At 51.4% G+C, this 14,863-nt stretch overlaps 2 protein-coding genes across 8 annotated transcripts in view; one reads left to right on the top strand and one right to left on the bottom strand.

Moving 5' to 3' along the window:
- The first annotated feature begins 1,513 nt into the window (after positions 1-1,513).
- Positions 1,514-14,577, top strand: KIAA2013 (KIAA2013 ortholog). The gene is made up of 4 exons (XM_064172240.1): positions 1,514-2,552; positions 3,283-4,136; positions 13,751-13,903; positions 14,449-14,577. Exons 1-3 carry the CDS (start codon positions 1,577-1,579, stop codon positions 13,883-13,885), a joined length of 1,965 nt encoding a protein of 654 aa, XP_064028310.1. The 5' UTR covers positions 1,514-1,576; the 3' UTR covers positions 13,886-13,903; positions 14,449-14,577.
- CLCN6 (chloride voltage-gated channel 6) overlaps positions 2,768-14,863 on the bottom strand; it is a 73,674-nt gene continuing 61,578 nt past the window's right edge. For 2 of the 7 annotated variants that reach the window (XR_010308590.1, XR_010308596.1), the window contains one exon: positions 14,644-14,733. The gene's annotated coding sequence lies outside the window, so the exon portion shown is untranslated. Of the gene's footprint in view, positions 2,852-6,818; positions 7,743-8,587; positions 9,537-13,370; positions 14,478-14,573; positions 14,734-14,863 lie in introns of those variants that run through there. The other 5 variants (XR_010308587.1, XR_010308586.1, XR_010308588.1 and 2 more) reach the window with 5 other exon arrangements.

The raw sequence follows: 14,863 nt of genomic DNA, 5'->3' as shown, positions 1-14,863 counted from the left end.
TAAGAAGGATCTGCTCCCCTTCCCTTAGCTGGTTCACTGGCCCTACTGGGTCAGGAATCTCACACTCCATTTGAACCCACAGCTTTCTGGATGGCATGCTACTGCCTGTACATGCCATGCACTCCAGCTGTGCTGCAGCACAAACCTTTCTGTGCCTTGACGTCCACATCTGAGTCACACAGAATCATAGAATGGTTTAGGCTGGGACCTCAAAGCTCAGCCAGTTCCAACCCCCCACCATAGGCAGGGACACCTCCCCCTAGACCAGGTTGCTCAATGCCTCATCCAAGCTGCTCCTGAGCATGGCCCTGAGCAACATGTGCCAGTGTCTCACCACCCTCACTGCAAACAACTTCCTAACATCTACTTTCAATCTGCCCTCTGCCACTTCAAACCCATTCCTCCTCCTCCTCTCATTACTAGACCTTGTCAATAGTCCCTCCCCAGCCTTCTTGTAGCTCCCTTCAGACACTGCAAGGCCACTCCAAGGTCTCCTCCAAGCCTTCTCTTCTCCAGGCTGCAGAGCCCCAACTCTCTCAGCCTGTGCTCACAGCAGAGCTGCTGCAGCCCTCTCAGTATCTTGGTGGCCTCCTCTGGTCTGGCTCCAACACTTCCATGTCCTGCTTGTGCTGGGGTCTCCAGAACTGCACCCAGTGCTCCAGGTGGGGTCTGAGGAGAGCAGCACACCCTGAACTCTGTCCTCTATTTACTCCACAGCAGAACAAAACCAGGCAGACTCTAACTTGCTTTCCCACACCAGGCTCTGCCAACAGCAGCGAGCTGCCACTGGCAGTGAGAACTCTCCCACGGTTGTTTCTACGGGTGCAGCACCTCCCGAGCGGGAGAGACGAAAGCTCAGCCATGAGCTGCAACGAGGCTCGATGTGCAGACCGACACCGGAGCCTACGGTGCCAGCGGCTCCCGGCCCTCACTCTGCTGGCAGCGGGGAACAGCCAGCAGCAGCAGGCTCCGGGCCCGTTCCACGAACCAGCCACTGCCCCCGCCGCCTTCGAGCAGGCCACGGGGCTCCCGCCGGGCTTTCCACGAGCCGACCACGGGCCCCGCTTCTTTCTACGCCAGAGCTGAGAGCCCCGGGCCAGGTGTGCGGCCCAGGAGCGTCACGCCCGGGGCGGGTGTGCGGCTGGGGGGGGTGTGCGGCCGGGGGGGGTGCGGCCGGGGGTGGTGGTGCGGCCGGGGAGCGTCACGCCCGGGGCGGGTGTGCGGCCGGGGGGGTGCGGCCGGGGGGGTGCGGCCGGGGAGCGTCACGCCCGGGGCGGGTGTGCGGCCGGGGGGGGGTGTGCGGCCGGGGGGGTGCGGCCGGGGGGGGTGCGGCCGGGGAGCGTCACGCCCGGGGCGGGCCGGGCCCGGTGCCGCCGCAGCCCCTCAGAGGGCGCTGCGATGGGACTGTCGCAAAGCGTCGCGAAGCACCGCAAAGGGCGGCGGGGCTGCCGCGCGGCGCGGCGCTTCCGGCGGGCGGCGATGGCGGCGTGAGCGCCGCTGCGGGAGCGGGGCCGGGAGCGGCTGCGGTGGGTGCGGGGCCGCGGGACGGGACCCCCGCGCTGCCCCGCCGCCGCCCATGTGGCTGCAGCAGCGGCTGAAGGGGCTGCCGGGGCTGCTCTCCAGCAGCTGGGCGCGGCGGCTGCTGCTGCTGCTGGCGCTCCTGCTCGTCGCCTACTGGTACCTGGGGGCTGTGCGGCTGCGGGGCGCGGGGCGGGGGACCGAACCCCGCGGCCCCGCCGCACTCTGCTTGCAGGCTGCCACGGGCGCCTGGCGGGCGCAGACCGAGCGCGGCGATGCGCTGCCACTGCCGGAGGAGGCGGCTGGGGCTGCCGGGCCGGGGCCGGGCCTGGCGCTGGCGGGCAACGGCTTCCTGCTGCTGGATGTGGCCGCCGGCCGCCTCTGGGTGTCGGCGGCGGGACCTGGCGGCGGCTCGGCGCTCGCCACCGAGTACCCGGCGTTGGTGCGGCTAAGGGCGCTGGGCGGGCGCGGCGAGGCGCGGGCGGCGCTGGCGGCGCTGCGGGACGGTGCCGTGCGGCGGGTGCGCTGCGTCCAGACCGGTTCCGGGGCGAGCGCCGGGGACTGCGTGACGGTGCGGGAGGAGGTGGTGGCCCACCGGAGCCGGCCGCATCTCTACCTGCAGCGCATCCGCATTGCCAACCCCACGGAACGAGTGGCCGCCTTCGAAGCTTCGGCCCCAGCTTCCGCGCCCGCGCTGGGTGGGCGCTTCGCCACCAGCCTGGAGAAGGTGCAGGAGCGGCAGTTCCTGCTCTCCTCCGGCCGCCTGCTGCTGGCCGGGAGCGCCAAGGTGGTGCTTGTGGTGGTGGCTGCCAAGAAGCTGGTGAGCCGCGTGCAGGTGGCGCCCAAATCCCACTTTGACGAGACCCTGCTGTCCGTGGTGTACACCTCGGAGCCCATCGAGGTCTCCAAGCTGGAGGAGACTTTCAGCAAGCTGAGGGAATCTGCCAAGAAAGAGATGCTGGACGTGATGCAGATGGGAGTGGAAGATCTTTTCCAAGAGCACCAACAAACTTGGTCTGACCTGTTCATTTCAGGTAAGGAAGGTGATGCTCACTCTTCAGAGCGTTGCTTTAGAAGTAAGGTGGCAGCTCAGTGACCTGGTCCCTGTGGAGTCTCCAGCGGCTCTGCTTTTGCTGTGAGTTCTCCTGGGGACCAGCAGGCACATCCTGGGGTAACAGAACAGTGCTCCTGGGTGGGAGCCCAGAGTACTTTACAAAAGCAGAGGGCTCTGTACTGTGCAGAGGGGATGGCAGAAGAACCTCTCTGATCCTCACTTTGGCTGCTCAGGCTTCCTGTCTTCAGGGACGTTACTGATTCGCCCAGCATGGCAGCTCTGCACCAGAAATAGAGCTGACCCCTGGTGAGAAGTTAAAGGACAGATTGCTCCACAGAAATAAAGGGCTGTCCTAGCAAGATGCTTTGTCTTTAGATTTTAATGACCCTGGATAAAAGATTAGCTGCCCAAGTAATGTAGAACTTGCTGTTCTATAGCCAGATGTAAGATAGGTCATTTTTGTGGAGTCATAGTGACAGCTCCTAAAGGCATCTGTGTATCAGACTAGCTTTGGCTCCAGTGGGAGCCTGGCTTTCTAAGCCCAAGCAGCAGAGAGAGCACCTATGGAAATGGAAGGAGACTTTTGAGTGTTTGATAGGCAGAGGAGCCTTTAGATGTCCTCAAGAATGCCTGTGACGTGTACATTTGATCGTGTAGTGGATGTGGTGCTCGTGTGTGATCCTCTGACTGCTGCTTGTTTGCTGTTACAGGAGTTGAAATGAGAAGGATCACAGATTTGCATACACCATCCAGTGAGACTGTTAACATGACCCTCTACTACATGCTGTCAACCATGCCAGCTCCTCTGCTAGATCCGCTCATTAGTGGTGAGGACAGAGAGAAGATGGAAGCCAGCCTGAACTACGCTGACCACTGCTTCAGCGGCCACGCGACCATGCACGCCGAGAACCTGTGGCCAGCAAAGCTGACCAGCGTCGCCCAGGTCCTGCAGCTCTCAGACCTGTGGAAGCTAACTCTGCAGAAGCGGGGATGCAAGGGGCTGCTGGCCGCCGGAGTCCATGGGCTGATGCAGGGAATGGTGCTCAGTTTTGGGGGCCTGCAGTTCACGGAAAACCACCTTCAGTTTCAGGCCGACCCTGACGTACTCCATAACAGCTACTCCTTGCGTGGGATCCATTACCACAAGGACCTGATCAACCTAGCTGTTCTGCTGGACGCTGGAGGAAAGCCCTTCCTGCACGTGTCTGTGAAGTCCCAAGACAAGCCGGTCAGACTCTACGCGTGCGAGGCAGGCTGCATGAACGAGCCCCTGGAGCTGACCTCCGAGGCTCGGGGCCACACCTTCCCCGTCATGGTGACTCAGCCCATCACGCCGCTGCTTTATATCTCCACAGATTTGATCCACCTGCAGGACCTGAGACACACACTCCACCTAAAAGCTATTCTAGCTCACGAGGAGCACATGGCCAAGCAGTACCCGGGCCTGCCCTTCCTGTTCTGGTTCAGCGTGGCCTCCTTAATCACACTGTTTCACTTGTTTCTGTTCAAACTCATCTACAATGAATATTGTGGGCCAGGAGCCAAGCCACTCTTCAGGAGTAAGGTATAAGGCTGCTGCTTCTGGCTGCTGTCCACTGAGTGTTGTCAGCCTGATTTTCTGTCAACTGTGCCTAGGGAGATTCTGTCTTGGACTGTGAGGGTCTGCAGTCTCTTGCAACTAGTGATAGATGTGACCTGTTCTGCAAGAAGTAGGGCTAGGGCAGGGATTAGGAACAAAAGATAAACCATTCTCTGTCCTTAGATAGTTTAAGGCTGCAGCTGAAGGCAGGCACAGCTTTTCTGTCCTTTTCCCACATGCTGGTGTAGGACATTGGTTGTTTTTAAGCCAAAAGTTGCAGCTGTGTCTGTCATGAGATGATGTTATGCACTATCAGAGTGCTTTGGACAGCTGCTGTACTTGTCTCTGCTACTGTGTGGGAGATGCACACTCTTGTCTGCCTGGTTTGAAGGTGTGACATGTCACACAATGCTAGCTAGTGTACTTAGGTAAGGGTGCTGACTTGCTGAGATTACTGGCCATGGATTTACAGATCCTGTGCACTTCTGCCATCACACCACATTTACCACCATCATTTTGGGAAGGTGCTGCTCCCACTCAGACAAAATACAGAGCTGTGTTAAAAGTACTGAATGCTTCTCACTGTCAGGTGGAGGTTCTGACTTCAAGCTCTACTGCATCTCACCTGGGTGTAAAGAATTGGAAATTCTTTTTTTGAGTTGCCTTGGAAAAATTATTTGCTAGTAAATGCTTAGCACAGAATAGACCTAGGCAGTCATTTCTGCTCCTATAACTGGTACATTCTAGTTGCTTGTTGGAGTGGAAGTGAAAGCCAAGAGTGGATATGCTGTGTGAGCTAGCTGTGCTATTCAGAGGCATCCCTCCTTAGGGCTGAATGAGTTAAATGTAGCTTGTGTTTAAAAAATAAGAAATTAAAATGGATGTAGTTAAATAGAGGTGGCAGAGGAGAAGTTCTACCTTTAGACTGCCCTGTTTTTCCAAATTACAAAAGCTAATTCAATGTTGGCTGACCAAGGCTGGCCAGAAGGTACTGGGCTAAACCTGACAGTCAGTATGTGAGGGGCGTTTGAAGTCAGTTAGCAATTCCCCTCCGCTCACTGGCATTATAATGCTGAGCAGTGGGGATCAGCCTGGTCCCAAGCAGGTCATCCATTGAAGGAATGAGAGCAAAAGGTGCTTGTGGCTTTGCAAACTCAGCTAGGAAGAGGTAGGATAGATATGTATATCCAAGACAACTGCAGTCATAAGCCTATGGCTGTGATCAACACCTCCGTGCAAAAGGAGGAAGCAGTCAGGCAGGTTGCTGTGTATACAGCCGTGCCCTGGTCTGTGCTTGAGCAAATGCTGTCCTGTTCTCACTGGTATCTGGTCGCCTTTGTCCTCTACGAGACATGCCTTCTGCCTTTTACCAAGTGACTTGTTAACCATTGCTGCAGCTGACTGTCCCTGATGCCACTCTCTGAAAGCTACACAGCTACACTCCAGGGCTGACCTAACACCTCCTTCCTTCTTGACACTGCAGAGAGCCTTGCAGGGTACAGCAAACAAGTCTGCTGCCCGGTTTTAAGTTGACCTACCTAAAAGGAAGATAATGTGAGACTTGATTCCAGAAACAGGGATGAAGTGGAAGCCATTTGAAGCTCAGAACCTATAGCAGTAAGCAAGATGTAAAACGTTGGAGTAGCACCCTGGCCCATTAACGGGATGGGACCATCCCGGCATCCAAGCGAACTTGGTCCTGCTTTCAGCCTCCATTTGCACAAGACATCTGACCAATTTCAGCTGAGAACAAGGACCTTTTGAGAGCAACAATCCTTTTGTGCCTTGTTGAGAGGAATCTGAGACTTGGAAGGTGTAGTTATTCAGGAGTTTACTGCAGAAGCTTGTGTAATGATGTTTCTTTCTCCTTGTAAGCAGTTCCCTAAGAGTAATCCACTTGGTGAGAATACTTGAAGATATCCTGAGTCCCTTGATACTCTGATGTGATTTTTACAGGAAAAGAAAGAATGATGATTCCATTCAGAGAGTTAAGTAGGAAACTTTAGTGAAGCTTCCTTTCTAGTGTACATTTTTTAATTTATTGCTTGGGGGGAGGGAAAGGTTGCTAATAATTTTGCCTCCACTTCAGTAACAAGCCAGCCAGTTGAAGTGTAGATGTTTAAGTGCTGGTAACAGGGGTTGCAGCCCTTAGGATTGTAGAGTGCAAAACCAATTTAATTCAATTGTTTCCTGGTTTTACACTTGGAAATGCTGATCTGCAGGTTTCCTCTTCTAAGCATTTTGAGACTTTGTGAGTTGATTTGTTTTGGTTCTGGGGGGAGACATCCACTTTCTAGTGATTTAAAGGTTGTTTGGTTTTCAAATACCAAAGCTGTTATTTCTAATTAAATATCTTTCAGTCTAATCTGATCAAGTGTGGTGTGAGGGGTTTTTTTGTTTCAGTCTGTTCACTTCTCCCTAGTTAAGGCATTGCTTGGTTTTTATTACATCTGTGGCCAGTATTGACTACAGAAGTTCTTGGAGTAAAAGGAAATACAGCATGGAAAATAATCCATAAATAAGCTGGAAACAAGCACTTTGAAGGGCACAGTAACAGACAGAATCACAGAGGGTGGTGCCAGTCTCCCACTTCCCTAGCTCTGTATAACCTTGTTCTATCTTGAGGCATGCAGGCCAAGCTTTAGATTTAAGAAAGCAGGAACAAGCTTGGGGAACAATCAAGTAGCAGATTTAATGGACACTCAGCAAGGAAGGAATGTGGCACCTTTTCTCCCTGAGCCCTGCTGGCTCAGGGACAGCCCTGGAGAAACACTCCACAGAGTGTTTCAGAAGCTCCCTGCTCGTCCATGCAGGTCTCTTGCTTCCCTTGCCCATTATTATCCAGCCTGCCCAAAGAGAGCTCCTAGAGAGGACAGAGCCACAGGCAGCTGGGGATTTGCTGCTTGTTAATAGTGACATTAAACAGTAGATTGATTGCAGCTTTTTGGAAAGCTCTGGTTTGGTCTGTAGGGCCAGTGCAGCTCTGGTTACAAACCTGGGACAATGATACTTGTTTTCCATACCAGTAACTTTGCTCCCTAAGCATGACCTGGTCTGCAGGACAGAGATGTTTGGTGTGTAAATAACCAGTGACAACTCTTCAGGTGAAGCCTTGGCTGATGGAAATGTGACAGAGGATGGAAAATTCCCATAGTAGGGAAAAAAAAAAAAAGCAGCAGGAGCCCCAGGGGGAGTCACTGATCTCACATCTCCAGTAATGAATTAGGACATTATCTGTTGTGACACCAGCTCTGTGCTGATCTCAGTGGCTGCTCTTGTTCAGTTCATTGTTACTGCAGAAGCATACACCATTATCACCAAGCTCACACCGCATTGTACCACAGATCAGGAAGCAGATATAGGGTGTAAAAATGCTCATTTGGGATGCTACAAGAACCCTCTTCTCTTCTAGGGGTGTGCTACTGATCAATTACAGGTAAAAGGGAAAGGATTTGTCTGCCTCACCACACTGTGCCAAGGTCTCTCCATCATCATGGGACAGCCGCTTCTTTGTAGTGCTTGAAACCTCTTCCACTTCACACTGATTACAGTTTGAAGAAGTATTAAATGCTGAAACACAAGTAGCTTGATCTGGGGTGGAAGAGAGAGGTTTCCAGTCAGTTCCACCTGGTAGCTCAATTCATTTGCAAAACAAACCAGGATAAAATAGAACTTCAAGCAATCATAGAAATATGCAACAATCAAGGTTGGAAGGGCTCCCCCAGAGATTGCCTAAACCAGGCCAGCTGATATGTCTGAATCTATCAGAGCCTTACTGCTGGCATAACACCAAGCTTCAGAATGATTCAACATTTGCCTTCGGAAAACACCTTTGGGCCGAAGTTGCCTTGAGGCAATGAGAAAGCAAACAGCTGCTGCAGGCCATATGCAACTCAGATGGAACTTTCTTTAATCAAGGTCTTTATATAGCTGGGATCCAAGGTTCCATCTAACCCAGGTTCTCTTAGGCATATGAAAAATTACCCCATAACTTGCCAAGTTTCCCATTGGTATCAGACTAGCAGTGCATTCTCAGTCATGTGCCCCAGAGATAAAGGATAACATAGAATGGCTTGTGGAGCAGAGCCTGCAGCATACATTACCTGGCACCATGCTCGGAGTCCTCTGCTGTGCTGGCTCTGACAGCTGCAGGTAGGTACCCAATGTTAGCTTTGCCTAACACTTAGCTTTAAAGGAAAGAATTGGCTACCCAATTGGCCTTAAAGGAAAAAAAAATTAACAGCAACTTTCCCAGGGAAATTGTATTCTGCAGCAAAGCAGGAGGAGACAGAGCACCAGGTGTCCTTGTGGCAGGGGTGTCATTAGCATTGCTGCTGGGAGTCCTTCGGGAAGTGTTAAGGGTCAGAGCCGATCCCTCCCCCAGTGACTTACTGTAAATCTGCCCCAGAGAGAGTAAATTCACTACGACGCAGGAGTTGGAAAGTCAGAAAAAGAAGCTGTATTTTAACAGTCAATACAACAGTACAGACAAAAACTAACGGAGAATACAGCAACCTTAGAGGAGGTGAGGGTGGCGGGGGGCGGCAGCAAAGCAGCAGCAGCGGCAGAGGAAGACAGCAGCGAGCGCAGCGAAGCAGCAGGGGGCAGACCCAAGCTGTGCTTCCAGATACAGTTTTCAATGCTCCAACAAAATTACATTAACTAATCCATTGTTGCCATTTTATGGCCCACCCCTGGCACGTTCAGCGCTTCATTCAGGGCTCCACTGCTTTTCCACTTAACGATCTGGGTCCAAGTTCGTCTGTTTCAGGCTCTTTTTGCCTGAGCTGCCAGAAGAATGACACCAGTTTTCTCTAACACAGGTTAGGTTTGGCCAACGACTGCGTCTTCACTGGCATCACATCGAATCACAGCCTTGCACTGCTCTGTGCCAACAGAGTCCCCACAAAACAGACCTCCCTGGCAGGCATTTTACAAACCCTTCTAACATTAAAGCACACCTTTGGTATTGTCTTCCAGCCTCCGGCTGCAGGGTTCCTGCCATCCCACCCTCTGCGTCCAGAGTTGTTGGAGGGGAAAATGCCAGACCCTACAGCTGGCCCTGGCAGGTTGGTCCCTCAGTGCTTTCCCGGGAATGGTTGGGGTTGTGCTGCCTTCACACAGTAGAGCTGAACGAAGCCAGGCTGCATGTTTGGTTCGATGCATCTTGCCTCTTCTATCTGAGGATCTGAATATCACACTCTGACCAGCTGTTTCAAGATGTGGCACCTCTTGCTGGTCCTGCAGACTTTCATGTTCTTTCAGCAGTCTTGATCACCATCCCATATTTAAGCAAGACAGCTATGAAATTCAGTAGAACATACAAAGCCTGCTGGAGCACAGCTGTACATGGACATGCTCTGTTTGGGCCTGGCTTAGTGAGAGCTTTGGAAGAAAACATCAAGAAAAATGTTTGAGGATGGGAAGGAGGGAAGGAAGGAGGGAAGGAAGGAAGGAGGGAAGGAGGGAAGGAGGGAAGGAGGGAAGGAGGGAAGGAGGGAAGGAGGGAAGGAGGGAAGGAGGGAAGGAGGGAAGGAGGGAAGGAGGGAAGGAGGGAAGGAGGGAAGGAGGGAAGGAGGGAAGGAGGGAAGGAGGGAAGGAGGGAAGGAGGGAAGGAAGGAAGGAAGGAAGGAAGGAAGGAAGGAAGGAAGGAAGCCTTTTCTGTCACCAGGAGTTGAAAACATGTTGCTTAAAAGCCTCCTGCCATCTTCCAGCAGTAAGTCGTGTTGTGGGTGCAGGGTGGGAGTGCAACTGTGCCCAATGAGTAAGCAGCCCTCTGAGCCTGACCTACCTCGTTGATCCTAGGCCTCCCTTCAATACAGCTCCAATGGCAACTGGCATCACACCTGCGGAGCAACCCTCATTGCAACCAACTGGGTGATGACAGCTGCACACTGCATCAGGTGACTGACAGAGGTAAAGGCTGCACCCAAGAGCAGTGCATGATCAGACAGAGATGAACCAAACCAAAATTAATGCAAACTCTCTCTTTTCCAGTCGAGAACTATGAGTTCCACATCATAACTTTTGATTACAACTGCTAGAAGAATGACAGCTTTTCATCTTCCTTAAATGAGTGGGGAAAGCTTATGCAATCACCTGGGTTGTATAATCTGTTTTCTGTAAATAACCACAAACATCATCATGTTTTCAAGGTGCTGTTAAAATTCAGCTGTGTCGTCTGGTTTTATACAAGACCCACAGATCAACCTATCCACTCCCTGGAGGAATAATCATCACAGCTTTGATTATGCCAATCATTTTCAGGAAGCTTCTCCTACTACGGGGCAGTGTAACAAAGAAATGATCAAGCAGAGCTTTGCCCTCTCATCACCAAAAGTGTTTCCACTAAGACATTTTGGTTTGGTGGGATGTGAACTTCAGTGTGTACGCACAGCTCTGGGGCATTGTAACAGTAAGCTGTTGAAATGATCATCAGGTGAAAAAAAAAAAGGATTGGCTGCCTGTTATCATTATAAATCCTACATATTGCATCTAGCACACAGCTCTTCACCAGCAAAGATGTCCACTGTTGCCAGGAAAGCAGTCCACCTTCTTTTACTTCATTGAAGAATACAAGCTGAAAAGACAGGAGGCATCTTGAGCTTGTCAATAAAGCCTTAAGCAGGAGATGACAGGATGGCTTGCGGTGAAATGACTTCTCAGCCTAGCACAGAAAGCAGAGCAGTCAGATGTTGGCTCTGCTCCAGACAAATAATGCATGTGGTGTGAGACCACAGGCTTAAGAATATTCTTCCTATCTCAGGTGTCAGAGATGCTGAGTGGGTGTGTCTTGAGTGGAAGCCAGAAGCTGTGTAACTGAGTGTTCTTCCTTTTCCTGCCCAGTTCTTCCAGGCAATACCGAGTACTGCTTGGAAAATACAACCTAGCAGCTGAGGAGAAAGGATCAGTTGCACTTTCTCCAGAAAAAAATTGCTGTCCACGAGCACTGGGATCCTCAGGATGTTGCAAATGGGTAAGCTGGTGGCAAGGGCTTCTTCAGTTGTTAGATGCAGGGTAAAAATCCAACTGCCTGAATCCCACCCACACTGACTTCGGGCACCTAAATGCAGACATGTTTAAAGACCCTGTGACTGCTTACGGCAGTACTTCTGAATGCTCAGAGATGAGAGCTGGGCCTCCAATTTGTACCTTTCTCCCCTCAAGAGAAGATTGAAAACTTTCAAGATGAATCACTTATTACTTGTGTTTTCAGATGCCATTGTGCGTGGCTATGGGAAGCTGTTCCATGCCATGATCTCTTCCATTCAGTTTTATGGAATGACCCAATTTATACACCAGTCTCTGAAGCCCTCCTATGAACAGTGTGAGCACACAGCATGAATACCTTTGTTGCTGAAGGGCCTCTATGTCCTGCTGCAAGCTATGAACATCAACAAAGAAATGCCCTCAGTGTCCATGTCCATGCTTGGTTTGGGTGAAAAAGAGCCTGTAAAAGGCAATTTCCAGAGAGCTGCCTGCAGGAAAGTAGAGCGTTCTTCAGGGAATACTATTCCAGTCCATGGATTTCTGCACTGTTTTGAGGGTGGAAGAACCTTTACTGCTTATGTACTGGCCTCCTTGTTCCCCTGCATCACTTTGGAATAGGTCGAGTGCTGTGTAGCTGCTAAGTATCCATGTGTTGAGGAACTTCCCCCCACTGTGCAAAGTCAGAGGGCTTAGCAGCAAGATGAAGCTCTGCTTGCAGCAGAGCTAAATTCACAAGCACATACACACAGTATATTTACAGCCATATTCACATTGGTGATAACACAGAAGTCCAAATTCCCCGCCAAAGACACCGGCCCGAAGGGACTCACAGCCTCCCTCTCTCCTTCCCAGGCAGAACACAAAACAGCCAAAGGTCACTTTGTTGTCTGCTAGTGGAAGACATTAGAGTGCAGCAGAGGAGCGGTGAAGGGAGCGAGTGCTGCGAGGCAAGAGAGGACAAATCCTTTACACTTTGGCTTCCTGTCCCTCTTAGCAAACCAGTGAACCATACAGACTATCATGCTTTTCTAATTATCTAATGTCTCTAATTGGAGTGTTCCAATTAGCCTCGAACCAGCACACCATGCTCTTGTGCCCTCATCTATTTGCAAACCCCCCTCCCCTTTCTCTTCCCCACTCTCAAACGTGTCCATGTGACCACAGGTCTGACATGGCTTTGACTGAGGTCCCTGCCGTCACCTTAAGCAACCACATTCAGCTGAACTGCCTGCCCCCTGCACAGAGCATTCTGGCATCCAGTGCTGCCTGCTACGTGACGGGCTGGGGAAGGCTGCAGAGTGAGTACTGCCACACCTGCGACGCCGTGCAACAAGGCCACAGGATTGACCAGGCTGGAAAAGACCTCCAGGACCATTGGGTCCAACCTAGCATCTAACCCTGCTAATTAACTAAACCATGGCACCAAGTGCCTCATGCAGCCTCCTCTTAATCACCTCCAGGGATGGTGGCTCCAGCACCCCCTGGGGCAGTCCATTCCAATGCCAATCTCTCTTTCCGTGAAGAATGTCTTCCTAAAGTCCAGCCTAAACCTGCCCTGGCACAGCTTAAGGCTGTGTCCTCTTGTTCTTTCCCTGGGTGCCTGGGAGCAGAGACCAACCCCACCTGACTACAGCTTCCTTTCAGGTAGTTGTAGAGAGCAATGATGTCTGCCCTCAGCCTCCTCTTCTCCAGGCTGAACCACCCCAGCTCCCTCAGCTGCTCCTCACAGGGCTGTGCTCCAGTCCCCTCACCAGCCTTTGTGCCCTTTCAGCACTGCCTTCTCCTTTGAGGTTGGTTGGAGAAAGGCTCTTGATAGTGCTCAAGGTCCCCTCTCAGTGTAGTGGTTTATCAGGCCCCACTTCACACACAGAGGCTTTTGTTTGTCACGAGGCTAATAATGCACTAGAGGGCCTTGTACAAAACATTTAGGAGCTATTGCAACACCTCCTCATGTGCCACACAGAATAATTTAAAAGACACACAAAAGAACAGACATGAAGTGAAGAAAACCTCAGAGACTTCAGCAGAAGTGTCAGCTCAGCTCGAGAGGCTGGGAAATAAACTGCGAACTCCTGATTAAAGAGCAGCTCCTTAATTCCTCAATGAGATATCTAAATGGAGTGTGAATTATTAGCAAGTGAAGGCTTTATATGAATAAACAGGAATGGAGCCAAAGGACAGATCACACAGCTGCTCCTGCCACCACACACTCCCTGTCTCGTTTCTCACCTGGAGGGCAGTCGCCAGATCCTGGGGGGAACTCGATGCAGTTTTGTTCCTCCTGTGGTGCCAGCTGGTACCACGACTCCTTTGTTTCTATTGCTTCCCAGCCAACGGAGCTCTTCCAGACGAACTGCAGCAAGGCCTTTTGCTGGTGGTGGATTATTCAACTTGCTCTGAGCCTAGCTGGTGGGGAAGCATAGTGAAGCCCAGCATGGTTTGCGCCGGTGGGGATGGAGTCACCTCCAGCTGTACCGTGAGTCCAGAGAGCACTGCTCTTAGGGCTCGGTTTCACAAACAAACAGGCCAGATGGGAAGGAAGGTTGAAAAACCAAGGAGGGACTATTTGCACTAAGACTGCCATTAACTCTGTTCCCCCTTCCTCCCAGGGGGACTCTGGTGGCCCACTGAACTGCCAAGGTGCTGACGGCAGGTGGGAAGTCCATGGCATCGTCAGCTTTGGCTCCTCTCGTGGCTGCAACTATTACCACAAGCCTTCTGTCTTCACTCGGGTCCCTGCTTAGAACAGCTGGATCGAGCAGGTAAGGTTCCAGCTGTTGCTGCCACAGCTTACGGACACCTGGCGACTCCTCAGCTTCTTACTCAGATTTCTGCCACCTTCTCAGGGAGCTTTACACTTTTGAAGCAGATGCTACTTGCTACATGCAGGTTACCTCTGCAGACAAGCCCTTACCAGTGCAAAAGCAGGTATCAGCAGCAAAAATAAACTATCCTTACACAAATTATTTTCACTTTTAAATATCTCAATCTTCAGGAATGTATTTTGCCTTTATAGTAGAAATTATATCTATAGTCATAAAGATCTTACTGGTGTGACTCCAGAAGTGATTACCCAAATTCATACTCAGCAATAACACTGATTGTTGCAATTACATCCCAGAAGTGCACACTGCTCATGGCTGGAACACCAATTATCTTTTCATTTAATATAAGCATTACTCTAAAAAGTGCCCAAGGAGCAAAAATCTTGTTTCAGTTGTTTCAGGTTTGCATCCTGAATGCAACATATGCTGCTCACAGATTCCTGGGGCTCACGAGCTGATTTTTCACTTGTTTTATGTTGTAGGTTATGGCAAGCAACTAATCCCAGGAGAGCTGGATGATAGATACCAAGAAGGAAACCAGTTTGAATAAAGTCAAGATCATGACAAAGAGCTGGGGAATTATGCTTTAACAGCATGTGTATCATACCTGACCACACTGCAATAAACACTGTGTTTCGCAAGATGAAAGACGCCTCCTCTGGGTGCCTGTCACTTCTTCCCGGGCACTGTCAGGATCAGAGTCTGCCTTTAGTCACAGCGCTGGAGACCTCTCAAAGCCTTGCACCTGCCTTGGGCTGGAGCTTCACCTGGGGAGACATGTGAACCAGATGTGAAGGGCTGGGCAGCAGGAAGAGTCTGAGAGACACGGGAACAACTACAGGGGTAGGGAGCAAGGAAGTGAGGCAGGGCTGAAGGCAGCAGGCAGGCAGCTATTGG

This window comes from Pogoniulus pusillus, chromosome 36 (assembly GCF_015220805.1).
Source record: "Pogoniulus pusillus isolate bPogPus1 chromosome 36, bPogPus1.pri, whole genome shotgun sequence".
Classification (NCBI taxonomy): domain Eukaryota; kingdom Metazoa; phylum Chordata; class Aves; order Piciformes; family Lybiidae; genus Pogoniulus; species Pogoniulus pusillus.
The sequence above is the reverse complement of the archived record's forward strand: the minus strand, read 5'-3'. Positions and strand labels throughout refer to the sequence as shown.